Source organism: Mustela nigripes, chromosome 3 (genome assembly GCF_022355385.1).
Source record: "Mustela nigripes isolate SB6536 chromosome 3, MUSNIG.SB6536, whole genome shotgun sequence".
Lineage (NCBI taxonomy): Eukaryota > Metazoa > Chordata > Mammalia > Carnivora > Mustelidae > Mustela > Mustela nigripes.
The window spans coordinates 98,745,743-98,768,922 of NC_081559.1; the positions used below are offsets into that span (position 1 = coordinate 98,745,743).

At 39.0% G+C, this 23,180-nt stretch overlaps 1 protein-coding gene across 2 annotated transcripts in view; it reads left to right on the forward strand.

Annotated features, from left to right (window-relative positions):
* The first annotated feature begins 472 nt into the window (after positions 1 to 472).
* Positions 473 to 23,180, forward strand: part of DPP10 (dipeptidyl peptidase like 10) — a 599,077-nt gene continuing 576,369 nt past the window's right edge. The window contains exon 1 of one of the 2 annotated variants that reach the window (XM_059394419.1): positions 473 to 1,109. In XM_059394419.1, coding sequence (XP_059250402.1) covers positions 1,038 to 1,109 — 72 coding nt within the window. In that variant the 5' untranslated portion in view covers positions 473 to 1,037. Of the gene's footprint in view, positions 1,110 to 1,216; positions 1,324 to 23,180 lie in introns of those variants that run through there. The other variant, XM_059394420.1, reaches the window with a different exon arrangement.

Below are 23,180 nucleotides of genomic sequence, written 5' to 3' on the forward strand. Positions count from 1 at the left end.
ACATGGTAGGTGCTCAGAAAACTTTGAAGGGGAGAGGTTTGTGTTAAGCCAAGGGAAGGCTGGAGAAGAAATTTAAAATTTGAAAACTTTTGTCTGAGTGTTCTAGAAAAAAAGGGGGGGGGGAGTAGTAGAATATCACCATTAGTTATTATTGTTTGTAATCTACCTTTCAGAATTACACTAGCAGCTGGGGGGGGGGGGTGGGGGGGATCCAGGCTAGAGGCTAAAGGATAAGGCTGTCCATTGCCACAAATCGAGAAACGCAGAGCCTCGGGCCATAACCCGGGATCACCACTTGGGTCCTGGCAAGTGTTGGCAACGCCAGTGGGTCTGTGGGCCCTTAGACCCTAGCTAACCCCCGTCTTCTCCGAGCGCTGGAGCATGCCCAGTGGCAGCGACAGAGCCACCGAGGGCCTTGCACGGGCGCGCTCCGCTTCTCCGGGTTTTAGCAAGAGCCCGCGGGGGGCGGGGGTTGTGGGGTGAGGGGGCCAGCAGAGCCCAACAGCCTTGGCCGCGCGTGTGAGGAGCTCGCGACGCACAGGGCTCTCTCCCGCGTTGCGGTTGCTCGGGAGATGCTGGAGCGCGGCGCCGGGCTGCTCCACCTGGCGCACTGAGCTCGGCGCGGGGAGCCCCCGGGGGCGGGCGGGGGGCGCGGACTGCGGTAGAATGCTAGCCGGGCTCCTCCGGCGCTGTGAGACGTCGCTCGAGCGCGGTCAGGTGCCTCTCTCTGCTCCACTAACTTGCCACTTGGTCGTGTTAGATCTCCGAGGCTCTCTACGCTTTGGAGTGGTGGGGGACGGGGGGAGTGGGGAGTTCGAGGGTCTGCGGTAGCCGAAGGAGGGATCTTGCAAGGGGGAGCCTGCTCGGTGCCTCTCTTCTCCTCCCTGTCGCTCCCCTCCCCCCACCCCGTCGCTGCCGCTTTCCCTTCTGCCAATTCGGAGAGCGTCGGGCTCCTGTGACATGCGATCGCTGCCAAGTGACAGTCCCTGAGTCTGAAGTGCCCGCGAGGAAGTGAGCGCCAACGCGGGCCGCCGGCGATGACAGCCATGAAGCAGGAGCAGCAGCCCACCCCGGGGGCCAGGGCGAGCCAGGCGCAGCCGGCGGACCAGGTGAGAGTTGGCAGCTGCGGCCAGGCCCTCCCGGGAAGGGTGGCTCCAGTCGGTGCTTCCCACGCCTCCCTCTCCCCACCCTCCCCTCCGCCCCAGTTCCAGGCTCTCCTCCGCTGATCCAAGGACTCCGCAGGAAGTTAGAGCATCCGAGCGCGCTCTGGGGCCGGGCGAGAGGATGCGCACGGTGGAGAGCCGCGGGGAAGGGGGGAGAGAGGTAAAGGCTGGGGGTGGCCCGGGAGCCCCGGCGGGCGGGCCACCGAGGAAGGGAGAGGCGGCAGGGCCACAGAGTGGGGGCCTCTTGGCTGAAATAAAAGCACGCTGGAGGAGATACTGCGCTCCTGGAGGCGTCCACTTGCAGGGTTAGAGCCGGTCTACACACAGCTGAAACGAGCGAGCGCTGGCCAAAGTACCCCACTAAGGAAAATGACCTTTAGGCCGGCAGAGTTTTTCCTTTATTTTTTTCTTTTGAGGAGACTGGGACGGGGCGAGGTGGGGGGCGCTAAAAGAGGGAATGAGGTGTACCCTGTGTCTGTGGTCTGCTGAGTCGAGCGGAGCTTGGGAATAAAAAGGCATTATTATGGGAAGCTGGCAAGGTACTGGCTTTAGTGATTTGTTGGGGCCAGATGTGTTGTGTCTGCAGAGATGGGGTGCCCTGTACTGGCTGAGGGTTATTTCTGTACCTTTTCTGTCTCTCCACACTGGCCGTCCCCTTTTTGGTTTTGCTGTTTCGAGATTTGTAGCATAACCATACCGTGGATCCTTACCTCGTCTCTGTCCCTGGATTGGGGGTGACTCGGGAGTTCGGTGTTGCTTTTTCCCAAAGTTGTAGGGGTCGGGAGCGCTGAAGTGCCCTGGCATAGAGGAGGGGGGCTGTGAGGAGGCGGCTGCAGGTGTTGTCACGTTTTCATCAGCCAGGGACTCTGAGCTGAGAGGGCAACAGTTAGGTCAGCGGATAACTACGGAGGCACCCGAGTACCCTTGGTCCCCAGTGTGCACTGTTGAAGGCTGCCCAGTGCGATTTGGCCAGAGACTCTCCTAGCTCTTTGCTAGAAGTGAGGTGAAGGGGTGCAAGCAGCAAGGTTCCGGTAGCGGCTCCGCTTTTCACATAGTCTAAGCACTGAGGAGCAAGTGAAGGGAAGCTGTCCAAATCGCCCGAGTGGTGATGAGGCGGAGGAGGACATGCCAGGGCTGCTGTTATTAATATTCTAGTCTTGGTCATCTCTCCTGGCTTGTGGTCTCTCTCTTCTCCTCTTCCCTTTCCTCCTCAATTCCCTCACATATGTTTCACACAGGTGGTGAGGATCGCTCAATGCCTTAAAGCTCCCTCTCCATTTACTGGAGTGGATGTTGCAGTTTTTACAAGGCAGGATGTTTTTTTTCAACTAGTCGCTTTACTCCCTACCCAGAGATACATATGTAAATACTACAACATTTATGCTGTATTATGTGTCCCTTTCCCTTGCATCTTTTTCCTCTGCTCCCTCCAACACACACCACAAGGTAGCAACTGGTTAGCAGATTATAAAAATGATTTTAGGAGAGGAGCATGGATTTAACATCCTCTTTCAAGCTGACAGCTCTTAAATTTCATTAACAAGCCGCCGAGCCTCTCTACTGCTCTTGAATGATGCTTCCAATAAGAATGATTAGTCAGGTGAGAGTCCCCACATGAAATCTTTGCTCACTACCCTGTGACACCAGCTGGTTACTTGAGGTGCTGCAAACTGCTCAGTACCAGTGGAGGTGGGGAGGGAGAAGCTGAGCAGAGAACACAGAAACTGAAAATACATATGTAAACAGTGGACAAGCCGCCTATGCACAGTAAAGCCTTTTGTCAGGACTAATCGGGTACTTAAAATTCATCTGAAGAGAGAGAGTCAAGCTTGAATCCTTTTTTCTTGTGAGCGTGCATTTTGGTTTATGGCCACTTCAGATATTCAGGGAGTGGCCATTTGCAGAACTCTTGTTTTAATTGAGTTTTTAAAGTGACTTTCTGAACATTTACATGATTTTAAAATGTCAATGGTATGCATATTATGCTTAAGTTAAAATGAAAGAGATTGATTTTGCTAGGGGAAGGAAAGCAGAGTGAAATATGCGTGGCAGCATCCCATTGAAGATTTTCCAAGCACTCCTAGAAAATACCTTTTATCTTGCATGTTCTTTGTCTGAAGCTTGACCTATGAAATGATGACCAGATAATGAGGATGATTGCTGCAATTGCTTAAACTACTTGCTCTAAGAGTACTAAGTTTTGATTAACAGGATTATATATTGTGGTCTGATGCTGTGATTGTCATACAACTCTCATGTGGTATTTGTTATAATACCCCCCAAATAGACATGAATGATATTTCTGCTTGCTATATTTCTTTAAAAAAAAAAAAGATTCACAACTTTAAATAAAAATATAGCTTTATGAAGTCCTACTTGATGGTTAAATAGGGTGCATAGTCCAGCTAATCACTTAACTGTGTATTGATTTTGAGTGATTTAAGCTTTCAAATGTTGCCAAAAAAGTCTTTGGCTTTTCATAGTAGAGATTTTTATGAGATCTCAAAAACACCTTGTCCTGAGGCCATCAGTACCTATTTCCACCTACAGCACAGTGGAAGACTGTGGTCTTTCCTTTGGGTGAGATGGTTATGGATCCTGTGGTTTGGTTGTTATATTCCTTTAGCGAGCTTGACCCCTCCATTTCTTTCATCTGTGACTGTCCTCTGGGATTTGGCGCCAGGAAGAGTCACTTCTTACCCAGAGAGAATCGGCAATGGGAATAGCAGGGACTGTGTACTTTTATTAACATCCTGAATCATTGGAAATATTTTTTTATCATTTTAGTAGTCTTTCTTTCAAAGCTTTAATGATTAAATGTTTATGAAAGTTATTTTTGTTGTTTTCATAATGCTTCACGTTTACAAGTATCTAGATAAATAATTTGATATGGGTAGATACAGTCATTCTGAATATGATCAAAATCCCACTTTACAATGAGGGATCTAAAATCTTGAGTGACAAGTTGCAACTTACTGTTTTTAAAAATCACTTCTGAATGCTTGCCGTGTGCAGAGTACTGTCTTCTGGACTGATAACATTCATTAAATGCATTTTTCTACTTGATCCTCAAAGAAACTTTCAAAGTTAAGTCGTGTCGTTATTCCCATTTTAGAGATGAAAATACAGAGGCTTAAAGAGGCTAATCAAGCTTGTCTTCATAAGTGGTGGATATAGGACTTAACCCCAGTCTGTAATAACTTACATAAAATAGGGTCATTGAATTCTAGAGCCCAACCTTCTAACCTCTACCCAGTTATAGTTCAACACATTGTTACTAGCATAATGAAAAATAATTGCCAATATTCTGTGTATACATATTTACTTTGAATACAAAACAACGAATTTGCTTAAAGCTTCGATTATAAATAAATAATAGCTCTTGAAAAATTTGAAGTTAACTTAATATCTCTTCCATTGATGGAAATAATATAAAAAGAACCAGGTAGGTCTTGAGAAGTACATAGGAACTTTACAAAAAGAAAAAAAAATCTTGGTAATGATGGAACTTTCAAGGTTTCTTAAATGAGTTCATTTTTAATACTTAGACCTGGTTTAGAGTTTGCCCACATTGCCACCAGGTGGCACCCTTCTGCTGAATCCAATGGGTAAAAATATTTCCTAAAATGTTTGGTGGTCCTCTCAGCTCCAAAAAACTGAACCAAAACAAACTAAAACACAAAACAACAACAGCAGAAAACAAACAAAAAAAAAAACAGAACAAACAAACAAAAAAGAAAAACCCAAATAAAACAAAAAACTAAGCAAACAAAAGAAAAGCCACAACCCTACTTTTTGAAGTATAACTATAAGGTATATTTTTGTAAGCAACAATTTGGCAGCAGAAACATCATTAGTTACGCATTTCTCTCTAAAAAACATATTCTGATAGAAAACCAATCTCTCATCGTTCAGTATGCAGCAGTCTCTTGATGAAATAATTCATGGTCAAAACTGCAATTAAATATGTAATATGTAAAGTGCCTTTTGTAAAATATGTATTGCATTTTTCACTTTTAGATAATATTAACCCAAATGTTACCATACAGAAATTAGGATTCAGTCTTTCTTCCATGTTTCCCTGACAAAAATAAAAAGATGTCATAATTAGGCCTATAAACTATTGTTTTTAAACATAGAACTTCAAAAGTAGCTTTTAGAAATCCTATTGAAAATAATTTAAAGACATTTTATTATTCTTTATTGAATATAACGTATATACTGTCTAATTGATGGGAAAGTTTGTGATTTGGTTTACAAAGGATAATTTAGATTGGATAAAGGCATGATGTAGAAGTCTTTTTGACTTAGGAGATATTATGCATTTTTTACTATCCTTTCTTATTACATAATGTATATCTTATAACATGTATATATGATGTTTTATCTACTGAGTTTAGAACATACCACAAAGCATCCTTGCTTGTAAGCTTCTACTCTGTTTATTTCAGGAACTGAGCAAATTGCACATTTAAGAAAAATTAAACTATATAAAAACAAGTTAAAGAAAATTGTATTATTAAATATTAATGCTGCATTATCTTATGAAGTGCATTACATTAGAAACAAAATACCGAAACCAGATTTCACCCAGCCTGAGTAAAGAAGAAAGCTATCTTAAAATTTTGGTTCATTGAATCATTTATGATTACATAAAGTTACTATTATCTGTGGGTTATGCCCTGAAAACCACAGATTCAAGTTCATATCCCAGCTCCACCAGTCTTCACTGCTTTCTTGGGCAGGATAACTTATTTTCTACATTTCATTTGTGAATGGAGATGACTACAGATCCTTTACGTGTTTGTTGTAAGAATTAAATGAAATAATATATGAAGGCTTTTGAATAAAGCCTGTCTCATAGTGTGCTCTCATTCCCTAGGCTAAGAATAGGCACCTAGAAAAAGGTGGGGGGAGGCTTATTGAGCCACCTGCAATTGGTAAGTTATTTTAACATTTTACAAAAACACTGCACTGTTCAGTACATATTTGTATGATTATATATGAAGTTGCATACACACATATTAATAATATATACTCTTTGGTTTGGATGTCAACATGCAAACTTCAAAATACTCTATTAGGTCTCTTATAGTCAAAGCACACTTCTTTACCATTCCTACCTCTGTAAGGGGCCAAACTGGAAGTAAGCATTGGTTAATTCTCACAAACAGGTGAATTAGCTACAGAATATGTTGCATTGTGTTCAGTGTAATCCACTTCCTAAGATAATCAGCATAGAGAAATGGGGTATTTGAAATCCTCTTTAATATTTAAATTAGTATTTCATACTTGGTATTCCGAGTATAAAACTGCCTCCGTATAGTTTCATACTTGCTGAATGACTTTACATGTGTTGTAATCAGGTTCAGGTTTTACCACCACATTATACAGTAGCCCCCCACCCCCATTTGTTGTTGGCTTTCCCTGATATCAGGTCCCCACTGTCAGCTGAGATCCCAGAAAGATATGATCCTCTGTCGGAGGTAGTGTCAGAAGGTCACTAGGGTAGCCTCGCACTCAGTCCCCCATCACTCTCCTCAGTTCCTTTCCTCACTCAGGCATTTTGTCTTCTCACATTGTTACCATCATCGGCAGAGGGTGAGCACAGTATCATGAAAAGAGAGCTCACATTCTCATAAGTTTCCTTACAGTATAGTAGTTCTATTTTGTTAGTTATTTTTGTTAATCTCAGACTGTGCCTCATTTACAAATTAAACTTTATCACAGTCACGTATATATAGGAAAAAACACAGTATATGTAGGATTCAAGAGTGTCGGAGGTTTCAGTCATCCACTGGGGGTCTTGGAATATATCCCTCGTGGATGAGGAGGGATGACTAATGAGGGCATCACCTGAGGCATGCATCAACTAGGAAAGTTGGAAGATTATCCCATCTGAAGACCTCTAAAAGGTCCCCAGAAGGGGCAAACAAAATAGTGGACTGTAAAGATCTTTATAAACACATGTCCTCCTATAAATTTAGGAGTGTTTCTTCCTGGTGTATGCCCTAGTGTATGTTTTAAAGTTTGTACTGACTTGATCCACAAGCTTTTTGACAATAGGCAATCTTGGTCTACATTTTCCTAACTAGACAGTCCCGTTCTCCAAGGCTTTTTTTTTTTTTTTTTTTTTTTTTTAAGAATTTATTTATTTATTTGACAGACAGAGATTATAAGTAGACAGAGAGGCAGACAGAGAGAGGAAGGGAAGCAGGCTCCCCACTGAGCAGAGAGCCCCACATGGGGCTCGATCCCAGGACCCTGGGATCATAACCCGAGCCGAAGGCAGAGGCTTTAACCCACTGAGCCACCGGGCGCCCCTCTCCAAGGCTTTTAAACTGTACACCTTCCACCCCCGCCACCTCGCTAGAAATTTGTCTCATTTATTATGTATTAACTAAAAGGAATGCTTGTTACTTCTAGTATGATCAAGAAAAGTGGAAGGTTGGTTCAGTGGGGAGGATGGGGTTGCTGAAGAGAGAGCGCTTCTCTTACGAATTCATTTTTGGTGAGCTGTCCTGAATCCTCAGGGTTTCAGACATACTTTATGTAATGGTAAATATAACACTCACCACCAGGCTAAATACAGAAAATTTGCTTTTATCTGAAACTGATAAAATATTTTACTTCGAACTATCCCGTTCAGTAATTGATGTTAACAGTACCCCTTAGAATGTCTTCCATATGATAAAAAATGATTTTCATTTTCTTTTCAAGGTTGGCGTGCCAGTTAATTTAAAAGTGTCTGAAACATTAGTAATCTTTTAAATCAACTTTCAGATAATATGCTAATTCCATTAGCCAGAATAGTATATTCTACAATGTTTTTGGAATTGCCAAATGATATTCAAATTTAATTATATTTTGGGAAGAGGCAACATGATGTAGGATTGGGAACAGAGTCAGAACAAATTTCATATTGAATCTTTCTTCTACCATTCACTACGCAATCTAGGGCAAACAAATCCCTCTAAAATCATTCTTTCATCTTTAAAGGAAGAAGATGGGGAGAACATTATAAGAGTTAGAGACAGTCTGTGTGAATGGACTTGCATAACATCTGGCTGAAGATAGAATTCAGTATTTTTATTCTTGTTGTTACTGTGTTTTTAGAGTATCTGAGAAGATTTTTTTCATGTTTTTGAAAAGGCAGTTTTCCATTTACCATTTCCATTTACCATAATGAAATGAAGAATATATATATATATATATATATATATATATATATATATATATATCTGGGTGTGTATACATAACAAACATACACCACACATATATACATATACACACTTATGATCTAAATATGTGGGGTATCTTATTTTAAAATTTAATAAAATTTTATTTTATTTTTATTTTTAAATATTTTATTTATTTATTTGATAGACACAGCAAGAGAGGGAACACAAGCAGGGGGAGTGGGAGAGGGAGAAGCAGGCTTTCCGCTGAACAGGGAGCCTGATGTGGGGATCAGTCCCAGGACCCTGGGATCATGACCTGAGCCAAAGGCAGGTGTTTAAGGACTGAGCCACCCAGGTGCCCCAATATATAGGGTATTTTAGAGTTGGATTATTATAGAGCATTAGGAGGAAAACAACTGATAAAAATCTGACTGATTTTTCTATTTTTAGATAACTTGTTTTCCTGAAAGACTTAAGATCTTTGAAATGTTCGTGGTTTAATATTCTCTTTCTGGTTTCGAGAAAGGACTGGCTTAGAAATTCTTTGCATATAGGTGCTGATGATATGTTGAGTTGAAATTTGAAAAGAGTTAGTTGAGTGCATAATCAAAACTGACTCTACGTCTGAGAGAGCCAAGCCAAGCTGTATATTCTCCAGCCAAGTTGATTATTATCTGACTTTCATATTATCGTGATTTATCATACTTACTGATTTTCTGAGGTCAGTATAAAAGCTTGCATATCAGGTTACAAGGTAGCAAATGAAGAAAAGTGAGGGGAAAAAGGTATTTTTATTATCTTTATTCTCACCCCTTTTTTTGAGATCTAAATGAAGATTCAATTTCTTATACCATCTGAAAGCCTCTTCTCTGAAAACAATATGACAAACCGGAATTTTATAATTGAAAACTTGAATGGCAGGCTCTCCTGCGATTTATTTTCAAATAATGGACCAGAGAGACCACTTGAAGTTACGTTAATAATGCGTGCACCGGGTTAGCTGTAGGTCTTTCCTGTTATTGGTACTAGGGTTTGATTTTGGCAAAAGGAATCAAGTAAGTGAAAACTGTTGATATTCTTCCTTTCTTTAATCACCTCTTACCTCCAGGAAGGGTTTTAATATGAGCTAATGAATGCAAGACATGGCAATTTTTTTTTTTTTCATTTCACATGTTTTGAAACAAGTACCAGAAACTTTTTTTTCTATGACCTTTTAAATCAATGTCTCACAAAGTTGCACACTGTTTTTTTCTACACACCGACTCAAAGATTAAGAGTCAAGGCACCTTCTGAGTAGAGGTCAGAAATATATCTTTTCAAGAGGAGAAATATAATATTCATGAATTTCTCAGATGTAGAACTAGGTAATGTTTGGGTAGATTAGTATAGAATTTACATTTCCTCGTGGGTGAGTTTAATGAATAGATTGTCTATCTTTTAGGCATTTTTAAGGGAAAAGACTGTACATTTTCCTGTTTGTTTCTTTTCTAGAGTACCATGAAGGGGTTGTAAGAGAATTAATTCCTTTCCTCTGATCCTAGGAATTACATGTGTTTCACTTTTTGGCAGTCATACTGGCAGGGGTAAGTGGGTATGAACTAAACCTGGAGTTGATATGGAAGAGATCCACCTTGTTCCCATTTATGGAGGATGCGTCTCATCGTTGTGAAATGAGGTTTACCCACCACAGCGGCATGACAGGTGGTTTCGTGTGCATCCGGCATCCCTTACACACATCTCTTTGCTTGTAGAGTCAGTGTCTCTTATGTTCCAGAATGGTCATTTTGATTCCCCTGTCTCCACTTGCACTTGTACCATGTCCATATCCAAATCTATTTCCTTCCACCTCTACATTTCTGAGATTGGTCTCTGGCCGGGATTGAGTCCCTGATGTCTGAACTACTGTGATGTCCACAGTGGCCTTGCCTTTCTAAACTCTTCCTTGAAATGGCCATCAAGTCATAAATGCTGATGGCATTTTGAGAAAGGATTCTGATTGCTGCATCTTATGTCTTTGCTTTCAGATCAGGAGATAGCCAATGGGGAGATGAAGTGTCTTGTCTCAGGTCACACAGTTGGTTAGAATCAAGAGGCAGTACTTGATTCTAGGCCTCTTCACTTATGGCCCTTTGCTGTGTATCCTGCTGCCAGATTCAGCTGTTGCTATAGCACCTTTGTTGGTGCATTGGTGACACATATGCCTTGTTAACACATAACAGCAGAGTAACCTAAAAAAAATATTGTCCTTGAGACTTTTGAATCTGTAGCCAAAACTCACTTGACATTGCTTGGTTTCTCCTTGGTTCTAGGTTAGTGGTCCTTAGACTTCTAGTACCAGGCCACAAAACTTCAGAGAACCCTGTATGATCTTCTCCAACTTGCTATGACAAGAAGTCTCCTCAGTGCCATAAAGCCATTTTGAAAGTAAACCGAGAGCCATTGTTCGAAAGACATGCCAGCACTATCATACATGCAGACTTTGGCATTCTTAAACTCTTCCCTTCAGCATGAATGACCTCCCATTGATCTCTGCCCTCAGCATTTGAAATTACAATTCTGTAGTGAACAGACCAGTGACTGGATGACTCCTTTCTGAAGGAAGGCGTGTACTTAGGAACTCTGGAAAGCGTGTAAGTGAATTACGGTGCTTCTTTGAGAAGTTAATAGAAATTACAGGTTTCTGATTCACTAGGTTTCTTGGAAGGTAAGGGTATTTCTAGAAGCTGTGATAATTTTGTCAGAGTACTGAGTTCCAATACGAGACCTGAGAAACTTCTATATGCAAAATAAATAAGAATTTCTGAACGACACAGAATTCTTTATTGTGGAAAGAACTAGGGCTTTCTCTTCATTTAGCCTCAGATTAAATTCTATTTACTACTTTAAGCAGTTACCCAGTCTCTCTCTGAAATTAATATTTCACCTGGAAATGGAATGATGGTTACATTGTGGAAGTGTTTTGATGATTAGCAGTGAGATAGGTTTTTTATCCAGGAGGTGCTGAGAAATGGCAGTGTGTGTTTATTTATTTGCTCTTTTTTTATCAATATGTATTGGGCTGTCATACCAACAGAGGCAACATGATGGGAAATCAAGCTACACGGGGTGGTGAGATTCCTAGAAGTTGGGAATATCAGCTATAAAGCTCATTTCTCCATTAATTTGACCAAAATTCAGAGCATATTAAACCCCTAGTTTTGTTGATATGGGTATTATATAGAAGCATCCTGGCTTCAGAGCTAACATGGATTAGGGGTTATTATTTTTTTTTAAGATTTTTATTTATTTGATGGATAGAGATCACAAGTAGGCAGAGAGGCAGGCGGAGAGAGAGGGGGAAGCAGGCTCCCTGCTGAGCAGAGAGCCCGATGCGGGGCTTGATCCCAGGACCTAGGGATCATGATCTGAGCCGAAGGCAGAGGCTTAACTCACTGAGCCATCCAGACACCCTGGATCAGGGGTTAATTAAGAAAATATATGGCATCCATTTTTATATTACTTACAAGTACAGGAAAATCAACAGAGTTTGCATTTTGAAGATGGAGAATTGAATATGCACTTGCTTTTCCTGAAAATTTTTATTTTTCTTTCCCTAGCCCTTGGCTGAATTCTCTTCTCATGTTTATAATGCATTCTGCATTTGGAGTGCTGCTTCATTCCTACTCAGAGCTGTAGTCCTCCGGCTGTAACAGCGAATCCAAAAATCTAATATAGAATCACAGATGGTGCAAATATTTGAAAATAGGTAAATACAATCTAGGATTAGCTGCTTGGGCTCAGAAATGTCAGCTTGGTATTGCTTATTGGTCACATAAGGCAGTTTTAGTTAAGGGAAGACCCAGGACAAAAGCATCATAATATAAAATTGCTGGTTTGGAGCTATGCAACATAACAAACTCATAATTGTTATATAAACTCTAAAATGAGTCACTCTATAACAAGGAAAGGTGTTTCAGAGAGGTCACAAAGTACCAAGAGGTTATAAAGGGGATAAAAGATTAAGCAGTTACCATATCACGGAACTGCTGTATGGTACCATCTGCTGACTTCCATTTAAAGCCAATTTTTAAAGAGAAAATATCCATTCTTATGGGTATGCTGTAGGTAGACACGTATCAAATGACCCAAATGTGAGAACTAACAGTCAAATTGCCAGCATCAAATCCATAGATGGTGCTTATTAGTTGCATGTGCTGTGTGTCCCTACTTCTGACTGAGAGTTTGAAATAATGCAATGTCATTTTCCTTCAGTTTTGCCCTTTTTATTTTTATTTATTTTTATTTTAAAAACATATTTTATTTATTTATTTGAGAGAGAGTGTGTTAGAGAGCATGAGAGGGGAGAGGGTCAGAGGGAGAAGCAGATTCCCCATGGAGCTGGGAGCCCTACGTGGGACTCGGCCAATCCTAGGACTCCGGGATCATGACCCCAGCAGAAGGCAGTCGCTTAACCAACTGAGCCACCCAGGCACCCAAGTTTTGCCCTTTTTAGAGACACAGTTCTTTTTAAAAGGATCTTAGAACCAACCATGAAGATTAAGTCACCTCATTTGCTGATAAGACATGAGGAATGATAAAAACTGACTCCAGGGTCATGCTGGTGATGAATTTGGTAGATTGGAAGTCAGAGCTTTTCTCTCATCAGTTGGGAGTTGGTAGGAGACTCACTCAATCATTAGGATCATAGAAATCATTTTTGGTTGAACGTATTGATATCAGATGAAGAAAAAGTGGATGAGAATTAAACTGAGAGGTTTCCAGTTGGTCTTAAAATTGTTGTTGTTGTTTTTTAATTTAACTTTTTTCCAGGCAGTGGGTATAATAAAATTAGATATATTATATAGATTGTATCTGGAAGCATCAAGGAGCAGGTGGTCACATGTGTAATGGTTGGATGAAACCTAAATTTTCTGCCATTTCTCATTTCTCAGAAGTGGCAGAGCATAGGAATGTCTGGTACAGATTATATGGGAAGGTCTGCAGAATACAGCACTGATCCCTCTCAAAGTATATGTTCCCAAGTAAAAAAAATCCTGTCTCTCATCTAAATATATAGTGAGCATACAGTGAAAATGTGTAATGAACACTTATTAATAAAGGAACCATGAAAATCATAAAACTCATTCAAAGAGCATTTCAAGCAAAGGGATTTATATATATAGGAAAGGAATGATGTACAATGTTTGCAAAATTTGATATACCACTGGTTAAAATCTGACAGCATTTAAATAATAACTTTTGTGGTTATCTCTAGCAGACTGAAGTGTTTTTTCAACTTCTCTATCTTCTACAATTAATGTTTAAGTTTAGATTGTGGACTTATGACAAAAGTAAATGGTAAGTGTAAGAAGGGTGTCTCTCTCTAAAGTTGAATAATGTTTGTGTGGGCTGATTAGATAATGACAGCCTGACATTGAAAAGATGGACATGCAGGTTTACTTAAGTTTTATTTCCAAGTTCTCAATAATTTTCTTAACATCCCCTAACTTACAAAAATGGTGCTCTCTGGGATGTCATAGCCAGCCTCTTAGGTAATTTTATCAAAGCTTTCGATGAGCGCTGTGGAGCTTCAGGTGTCAAGTCTGATTCACCTGCAGTGAGGTCCTGGAAGGTGACAGTCAGTCAATACTATCTGTCGGGTACACCCCCAACAAATTGGTCCAGGTGTTTTTGAGGAATGGAAGAGAACAACTTGATAATTTCAGATAGCTGTTTGAGGAAAAGAATAATTGCACACAAGGCAGTGAAAAGCCATTCTTGAAGATTTAGCAAAATAAGGTTTAGATCAAGTTGCATGGTGGTAGTTGTCCCCAGAAGATGGCTGCTTTTCGAGCTGCCCTTGGGAGGAGATACCATACCTAACCAGACAGTCTGATTTAAGACACATGTAAGTGTTCCTTCCCTTGATAATCACTTTCTTTATCACCAGTCAAGAAATAGCTTCTTCTCATCCATCTGCATATATTTGAAATTCTACCATGGCTTTATCTGTTCCTTTGATGGTGACCAAGGGGTGGTAGCAATTTATGTGTGACTTCAATGTATTTGTCTCTTTGTTATTGTTTAGTATGAGAGTGGACGGGGGCCATAGAAAATGAAGGCCTTACGTATATGAGGGAGTAGGGACAGGAAAAAAGAAACATAGAAATGGGTCTGGAAATCTCAAGAAAGAATCATGACTTACACATGGAGCAAGCTACTCCTAACTGGCCCTCTGTTTTCTAATCTGAGTTAAAAAAAAAAAAAAAAAGTGTTTGAATGAATATTTGTGTCCTGTGTGCAAAGGGGTTTGTGAATGTGGAGTTTAAACAGTCTTATAGAGTTGTTAAAACTTGTTTTCTTTAAGTATCTTTTACTACCTACGGAAAACTTTTAGATCAGCCTTGTCCAGTAGTACGTTCCGGAATGATAAAGATGTTCCATATGTGCTTTCCAGTGTGGTGCTCATCAGCCACATGTGGTTACTGAACACTTGAATTATGGCCAGTGTCACTAAACTACTCAATTCCAATTTCATTTGGTTTTAATTAATGTAAATTTAAATGGCCATATGTGACTGGTAGCTGCCGTATTATTTCTACACCTTCGTTTTTCCAACTTTAGCATGCATAGAAGTCCTTGGAGATAATGATAGTAGATTCCAACCCAGGGAATCTGGAATGAGGTCCAAGATTCTGCATTTACAACATGATGCTTTCTCTATGGATCATCCTCTAAGCCAGGCTGTATTTCTCAACAGCAAAGATTCTTGCTTAAATTTTAATTTGTGAGTTTACTTAGGTTCACACCTGCCATAGAATATAAGTCTGGAAGCCTGTAACAAAATTTCATGGCATAGCTTTAGAAATATAAAAGGAAAATAGTTTTAGTGATGAAATGATTGGCATTTATACTATAATTGAAAGCTAAATTTTGAGCACATAGTATTCTTGTTTGTCATGCAAGGGTTAGGTGCCTATATCTCATCTAAACTTCACCATAAACTCCATGTAATAGATACAACTTTTATTCCAGTTTTGGAAATGAGAAGCTAAGAATCACATTATATTAATTATCAATTGCTTTCCTCTATTGAAGGTAAATGATTTATTTGATATTTACATGATACTAAATGATTTATATTAAAGAATTTGTTATGTGTGGTTGATCAGTAAATCATAATTTGATTCTCTTCCATAGATAACAGTAGTTATAGACAGGTAGTTAATAATCCTCATCAAAACCATGTGCAATTTAGTATTGTTTCCTTACTTTAAAGATGAGCAAACTGAGGGATAGAGAGAGAAAGTAATTTGACTAAGGTCCCCTGATGTCAAGTGGCAGAACAAGATTTTGAACCCTGGCTGTTTGTCTTTTAGGTCCACACTCTCATGTGTTTACTTGACAATCTCTAGGGTGTTTAGTGAGTATCTCTTGTGTGTTAGGCACTGTGTTAAGAGTATGGCTCCTGTCTTCTCTATGTTCAATGGCAAATGGAGTTTACTGTGAAAATTTTAACTGTGCATAATTTCATGTTTATCCATAGTATTTTAAAACATAAAAAACACTTCCATGTGTGCACATGTGTATAAACTTCACAATTTAGAGGAGCTTAAAATTGTCTTCCTTGTTACTTTGCAATAACCTTGGGCAACAAATTGGCTTCATCGTTTTAATGAGTGAAAAGATTAATGCTTTGGCCTTGGTTATTCAGTAACTGAGGTGTAATATCTAAGCCTTATTCAGAACAACGTTGTCTGTCTTTTTGTTTAATCCAGTGACAAATGTTAACCAAGTCTATTTCTGTATTTCCTGATTTTAAATAAAGCACAGTCTTCATTAACTTCTAAATAATGTATTCACATGGTTCGGACTTCACATATCATAAAAATAAATGCAGTGGAATGTTTCTCTCCTGGAGTTGTTCTCCAGCAACTCAATTTCTTATTCACTCATTCTCCTAATAGATCACTACTACTTTTATTTTCAGTTTTTCTTTTGTTCAGGAGAAATTTTCACATATACAGGCTAATCCCACTTTTTCTCCATCTCCATTTTTATTTTTATTTTAATTTTTTAAAGATTTTATTTATTTCACAGAGAGAGAGATCACAAGCAGGCAAGAGAGACATGCAGAGAAAGAGGGGGGAAGCAGGCTCCCTGCCAAGCAGAGAGCCCAATGCAGGGCTGGATCCCAGGACCCCGAGATCATGACCTGAGCCGAAGTCAGAGGCTTAACCTACTGGCCCTTTTTATATAAAGGCCATATGCACATTTATTTTACAGTGTATTGCAGTTTTAGGTTGCTTATTTTTCTATAAAAACCTGAACATTATCAAGATAGACCCTCTAACTGTTCTCTTCACTAATGAATTTTCCACCTTTATTCATGATGAATTCGATATGTGTTTCATAATTGATAGCTAGTCTTTGTGCAGACATTTGCATGCTAGTTATTTTATCTCTCTATCTCTCAGTTTTCTCATCTTTAAAATAAGAAAACAAAAAAAAAATTGAAAAAAATGAGAAAACTGGTCTAACTTGCACAGAGTTCTGATGACAATTATTCCATTAACTATCAGTTTGAGTATTACTACTATTATCTATGGAAGAGAATCAAATTAGGATTTATTGATCAGCCCCACCCAGCAAATTATTCAACATAATTTAAATCGTTATCATGTAAATATCTAATAAATCATTTAACTTTAATAAAGGAAACCAACTGATGGTTATTATGGTTTGTATAATTGTGACCAAAAAGATACTTTCTCCATTCATTAGCTGTTCTGCATGGGCATCTCTTCTCTGAACCTCAGCTCCTCGTTTGTAAGACTGAAGTAAAAGTATTCAATTTGAAAGGGAAAAATTATTCAGTTTTTTAGCATTCACTTCACTGCTGTAAAATTGTGTGTGTGTGTATGTGTGTGTGTGTATTTATATGTGTGTGTGTATGTATTTGTATACTTTTATATAACATTGGTCTCTATATGAGATTCTTTTAGATCTTGAAAAGAGGTTAGCTTCCTTCGTATCCTATGCATTAGACTCAGGAAAAGTGCCAGCCTTTGCAGTCTAAAAATTTAGAGATAAGTGGTGAGCATTTCCCAGACTTCTAAAGACAGAGCTATACTCTATGCCTTATTCATGTTAAGGAAATGAGACCATATTTACAAATTTTAATGTAGAATTTTAAAAGCATCCTGTGTTTTCTTTAAAAATAAAGAAGATTTTGTGTTAGTAGAAGAATGAATGGTATCATGAAGCCAAATGTCTGCTAAGGGGCAGGACCCAGCATTGTGAAAATATGGTTTCTTGTAATTTTGTCAAGGGACCTAGAGACTTTTAATAAGCAATGATGAGTACGTCTTGTGGTTGCATTTTCTTATATCCTTTGGGATTAACCTAATTTGGGAAATGGGAAGCACCACTTTAGGGAGCATACTACACTTCATTTATAGCTCTTATTTGGCCTGGAAAGGCTCTACGTTGCTTTCATTCCCAATTATTTATTCTCCTAGTGAAGAAGAAGGAAAATAACAATAGTTGAGGAAGAGATGAAAGGCTTTGGCCTTTGCAGAATCCTTTTTTATTTTCAAAGAAAAATTACTTCAATAAATTAGAAATTCATGAATTTTTATGTTCTTACTACCTCATGTAATGAAGAAGCTGAGAACCATTTCAAACTCAGAAAATTGATTTCGTCAAAATACTCCCATTCTTTCCACCAAGTAGTACTGAAAATTATTAATAAACACACCAGGAAGAAAAATGGTAGTAATGAAATGTTTTATTAGTCCTTTAAGGATGACCGAGCCATCCAAGACGTCAGCTACTTTCAAAGGAAGAATTTTTAGTTAGACTGTTCTTAAAAATGGGAAAGACAGGTTTATTTTTCTTATTTCTTTTAAGATTCTGTAAAGATTACAGAGCTATTTAAAACCAAATAACTCCTTTTCTCTGAAAATTTTTAAAGGAAAATCAATTTTTTACAATACACCTGCTGCATTATGGTAGGACATACTTGGTAGCTACTAATCTTTAAACACTAAGAAAAAGCATTTAGTTCCTGATGGCTGTGGAAAGTCAAACTACGGAATGGAAGGTTGTTCTTAGAGTTCGGATAAGGCATTAACCCTTGGTGTCCTAACTGAGATATTAGAAGAATGGGGACACAGTTTAGCAGGGTACTTTGATAGAAACTTTTATATTTTATTTTAATATTTTTAATATTTTTATAATGTATTTTTTAATATTTTTATATATTTTTTATATTTTTTATTTTATATATTTTTTTAATCTCTTTAAATGACCCAGACAAAAAATGGTGTTTGAAACAATGCCAGAAAGATTCTTGATTTCATGTTGTAAAAGCTGAATGAATATGACTTACAATAAACCTTAATAGGTTACTAATCACATATTCATGCATAAAGACCAGGTAGTGGTACCATTCAATTTTTATCTTGAAGAATCAGCTCTCCTGTGCATTTTAATCCAATGTCTCTTAGTTTGGGACTATTGCTTTTCCAGATGGACCTGGAAACCTTAGGTTAGATAACATAAGAATGCTGAAACAGAGCTGATTGTAGGGAAGTCAGGGATTCTTTGGCCCAGGGATGTTAGTTTGTTCCATGACACAGCAAACCTTCTGTTTCCCCAGACTGTCCCAAGTCTCATGACTTACCTGTTGGGTAAATTATTAAATTTAAAAAAATATATATGTACGTATATGTATATATATATATATGTGTATACACACACACACACACACACACACACACACACACATATATATATATATAATTTAACTTTATAATTCTGCAATAGAAATATGTGTTTGTATATAGAGACTCAGGATTGTGCTCCAGGAAAACTCTTCTAAATTAGTATGAAGGGGATGTTTTGCCTATTCACCTTGATATCTATGGAGATTAGTGCTTATATTGGAAGGTCTCCAATATATGACCAGGCACTCCCTGTCATAGTAAACAACCAACCAACCTACCTTCCTTCCTTCCTTCCATAAAGAGACAAGAGGAATAAAAAAGTGAATAAAAATCACTTTCTTCCTCCTGAAAATGTGCATCACTTAACAAAAACACCTCACCTTTATTTTGATTTGTGAATACAGAAAATTTAAAAGCCACTTTCTAGCATGAAACTGCTTTATGCTAAGACCTCACGAGGCACATCTGTTTCTTTTATCCTAGACCTTGAAAAACAATTTTCAGACAAACAGTTTTGCTGCAAAAATTCTTCAAATGAGCAGCTTTCATTGTCTTTAAGAAGTTGCAGAAAAAAGTCTGGTGAACAGTGCTAACCTGATGGTGTTCTGAGAGGATCTCAGGTATAATTCTGTTTTGATTATCTATTGCTTCCTAGCCCATTACCCCATCACTTGGTGGCTTGAACAACTAGTATTTCACTTTGTCACGATTGATGTTGGTTGGAAATTCAGGCCGGGTTTGGTGGCAGCTCTCCTGTTCCATGTGGTGCCGTTAACTCAGCTGAATTCAGCTAGTAGCTAGGCTAAGCTGAAAGGCAGCGAAGGCTTCATTCATGTCTGGCACTTTGGTGCTGCTTAAATGGCCTTTGTCACCCTCCACACGGTTAACTTGGACTTCTTCACATCATGAGTCTTACGGCCTTTTAACCAGGTAGTTGTCTTTCAAAAGGAACACCCCAAGCCGTGAATGCAGGGATTGCAGCTCTCTTAGGGAGTAACTGCAGACATTACAGACCTTCTCTTCTGCCACACGTTTTTTTACTGGCGAAAGCCAGACCACAGGGTCGACCCAAAGACAAAATGGAAAATCAGCACCTCGTGTCCATTAGAGATGCGTAAAGAATTTGCAGTCATTTCATCTACTGCAGACTAGCAAAGAACAGCCAAACAGCAGACCTATATTTGGATATACATATTCACTATATGAGCAGGTGGAGAATTTAAGGGTGTTTAAATGATGAAAATATTTTAAGGATAAAAGTGGCACCATGGCATTAGTACTGCACTAGGTCATAATCCGTCAATGTATGCCCCTTAGAATGTGAAGGCAAGTTATAATTGATAGAGAATAGTCCTTTAAAGGCAATGGGCCTTCAAGTCCGAGGATTCATATATTCATTGTAAAATAGAAATATATATAAAACATTCACCTTTATCTAGGTTACTCGTGAAGTATATTTATTTGGGAATAAATTTAATGTACTGCTTGGTTGAAAATATGGTATGTTCTAAATAAACTTTTAACTTCAGGGAAAGTATGACCATCTAGAGTAATTTGGTGCTGTAAAGTAAAACATATATCCAGACTTCTGAGAAGGTATATATTATAAAGGAAAGGACAATATTGTGCACAGGAGTTGGTTATTGTGGCTATAAAAGTACTTTGATTCTGAGATATAATTACTTTAATGAATTCTGCCACTGAATTATTTTATGTTGTCACATTTCATGCTGGAAGAAACAGCTAAGCTGGGCTTGGTATGTACAGAGGTTTCACATTAAGTCAGATTTTTCAGAAGGGGAGAATATGACCTGGGGAAAAACAACAACAAGAGCAATGACAAGAACAACAAAACTTGGGGATTTCAGGAATGCAATAGAATTCTCTGTGGAGTATCTTTTTAAATTGTTCCTGCCCCTCCTTATACAATAAAAGTGCATGAAAACTAACCTGTTCTCAATGGTTTGACATTTAAAAAATGGATTCTAGGGCCCAGTATAGATACTTTTGTTTATGGTGTGTGCCCTTCTTTATGATAAATGTCCCCTCTATTTACCCCTTGCATCACATGAAACTTATTTAATTTTAAGTAAGGGAGAAGATGGGAAGGCCCTCTCAGAAGATCCCCCTGTAACCCGAGTTGGTGGGAATATCCTTTCCTGTGTTTCCCACTTCTCCATTCTGGCTCGTCTGCTTGGAATACTGCTTCATGCCTCCATCTTTCTTTATTTTCAGGGGACATGGGAATGTAGAAACCAAGATGTCCCAGCTGGTCGACTTGACCACCTGAGAAGAGCAGCTTGTACCACTTTGAGTCCAGGCTGCTGCAAGTCCTTTTAGGAAAGTGAAATATTTTAAAGTCCCAACACAGCCACACACATCAACTAAGGAAAAAAAAATAATGACTTACTTGAAGATTTGTCTTGGTCTGATAATGTAAGACCTGCACAACTAGTTATGACCACATTTTAACCTACTGTCTCTTACTTGAAGCAGAAAATAACAGAGGAAAATACTATGATGTCATTCTACCCCAAAATGTCACAAAAGAATTGTCTCTCATTTCTTAGATATGGGTTCTTCTTTTTAATGCTCTGGACTCTATGGGGAGAAAAAAATCCTATTCTTCCAAATTGATTCTGACTTGTGGTCTTTGGGAAACAAGCTGTGTCTAGCATTTTAAGTGTTCCTATCATGGTGGTTTGGACGCCAGCCATAATTCCATAAAACCTTTTTCTCAGCTCCAGCATACTTTGAAATTGCTTGTTTACTGGTCTGTCTCCAAAAGGCTACATTTCTTAAGGACTGTGACTAGGTTTCCTAAACTCTGTATCATCAATGAGGAGGTTTCAAAAATATTTGTCAGTCTGCATTTGTAGTAGCAGTGCTTTGAAGAAAAAGGAGTCTGGCACTTAGGAGCGGGGACATGGCAATCTTTATGAGACTGGTTAGTATTTACAATAATTCCCAATCTGTGGATTAAGGGTACTAGGCAAAGTGGGTTGATGAAGCCTGGGTGAACTCATTGTGACAGGTGGAATGAATATTTGTCTTTTGTTATAGAATCTCATAGAGAAAATCTAGAATGAGTTGCTGCACAGCAAAAGGACAAGAGCTTCAAAAACTAGATCAAAAAGGTTTTAAAGAAACTTAGAAGAGCATACAGGGGAGAAACAGAACCCAGAGATATTAGGCTGGGAGGGATGTGTGCCCCATGTGAGCCTCCAGAGGCCTCCACAGAAATAATTCCTGTTGGAGACGTCCTGTGGGACCAGGCAGTGGGCAGGACAAGCCAAACTGACAGGGAAGTGTATTGCAACAGGAGTTTTAATTTCAAATCCAATCAATGTCTTTGGACTTGAGACCCACACAAGGTGAGGGAATAGACTACTCAATAACTTTTCTGCCAAGCAATGGCAAGAAACTCTGTAAAACCGAGTAAGAAGTTTGATGGCCACAAAGGTAGTACCTATCCCAAGGGTCATCATGGGTCAAAAAGGAAATAGTACTTAAACCTGTGTCCTGTCATCTGATGATGTAAGCTTCAGTTATTATTTTTTTTTACCATAATTTATTAGGTAGAAGTCTTGTGCTACCTAATTGAGGAATAATGACACCTGCACTGACTGGCAACTTGCATTGGTAGGGTAGAAGAAGAGGAAATTTGAAAAAGAAGGGAGAGAGAGAAGTTGTGGGAACATCTGTAGGTGATGCATGGGAAGTCGGATTTCCTCTGTTTCTTAGAATTTTGCAAGGTGACGGTAGGCGGAACCAGGGACATGACAAGAGTAACATTCTCTTTTGAGGCTGCCCTTGCGGCATGTTTCCATTTATCACAACCGCACACAAGTCCTATATGGGAGAGCTGTAACAGGCAACACCAAGCCAGCTATAATTAATGGCCCAGGCCAATATTGGTCTTTGAAGTACTTGGATATTTATAAAAGTTAGATAAGAAAAGCAGCTATTTATCTCTTCACCCAACACACTTTCAAACATTTGTACAAGAGATAGATACCCTAATGTAAATATTTGCCGCCTCACATATTGTTGGAATGTCTGAATTGTGACAGGTGACAGCAGATTGCCTTAAGTAATTGCAATGCAACAGAAAAATCTAGTAGGAG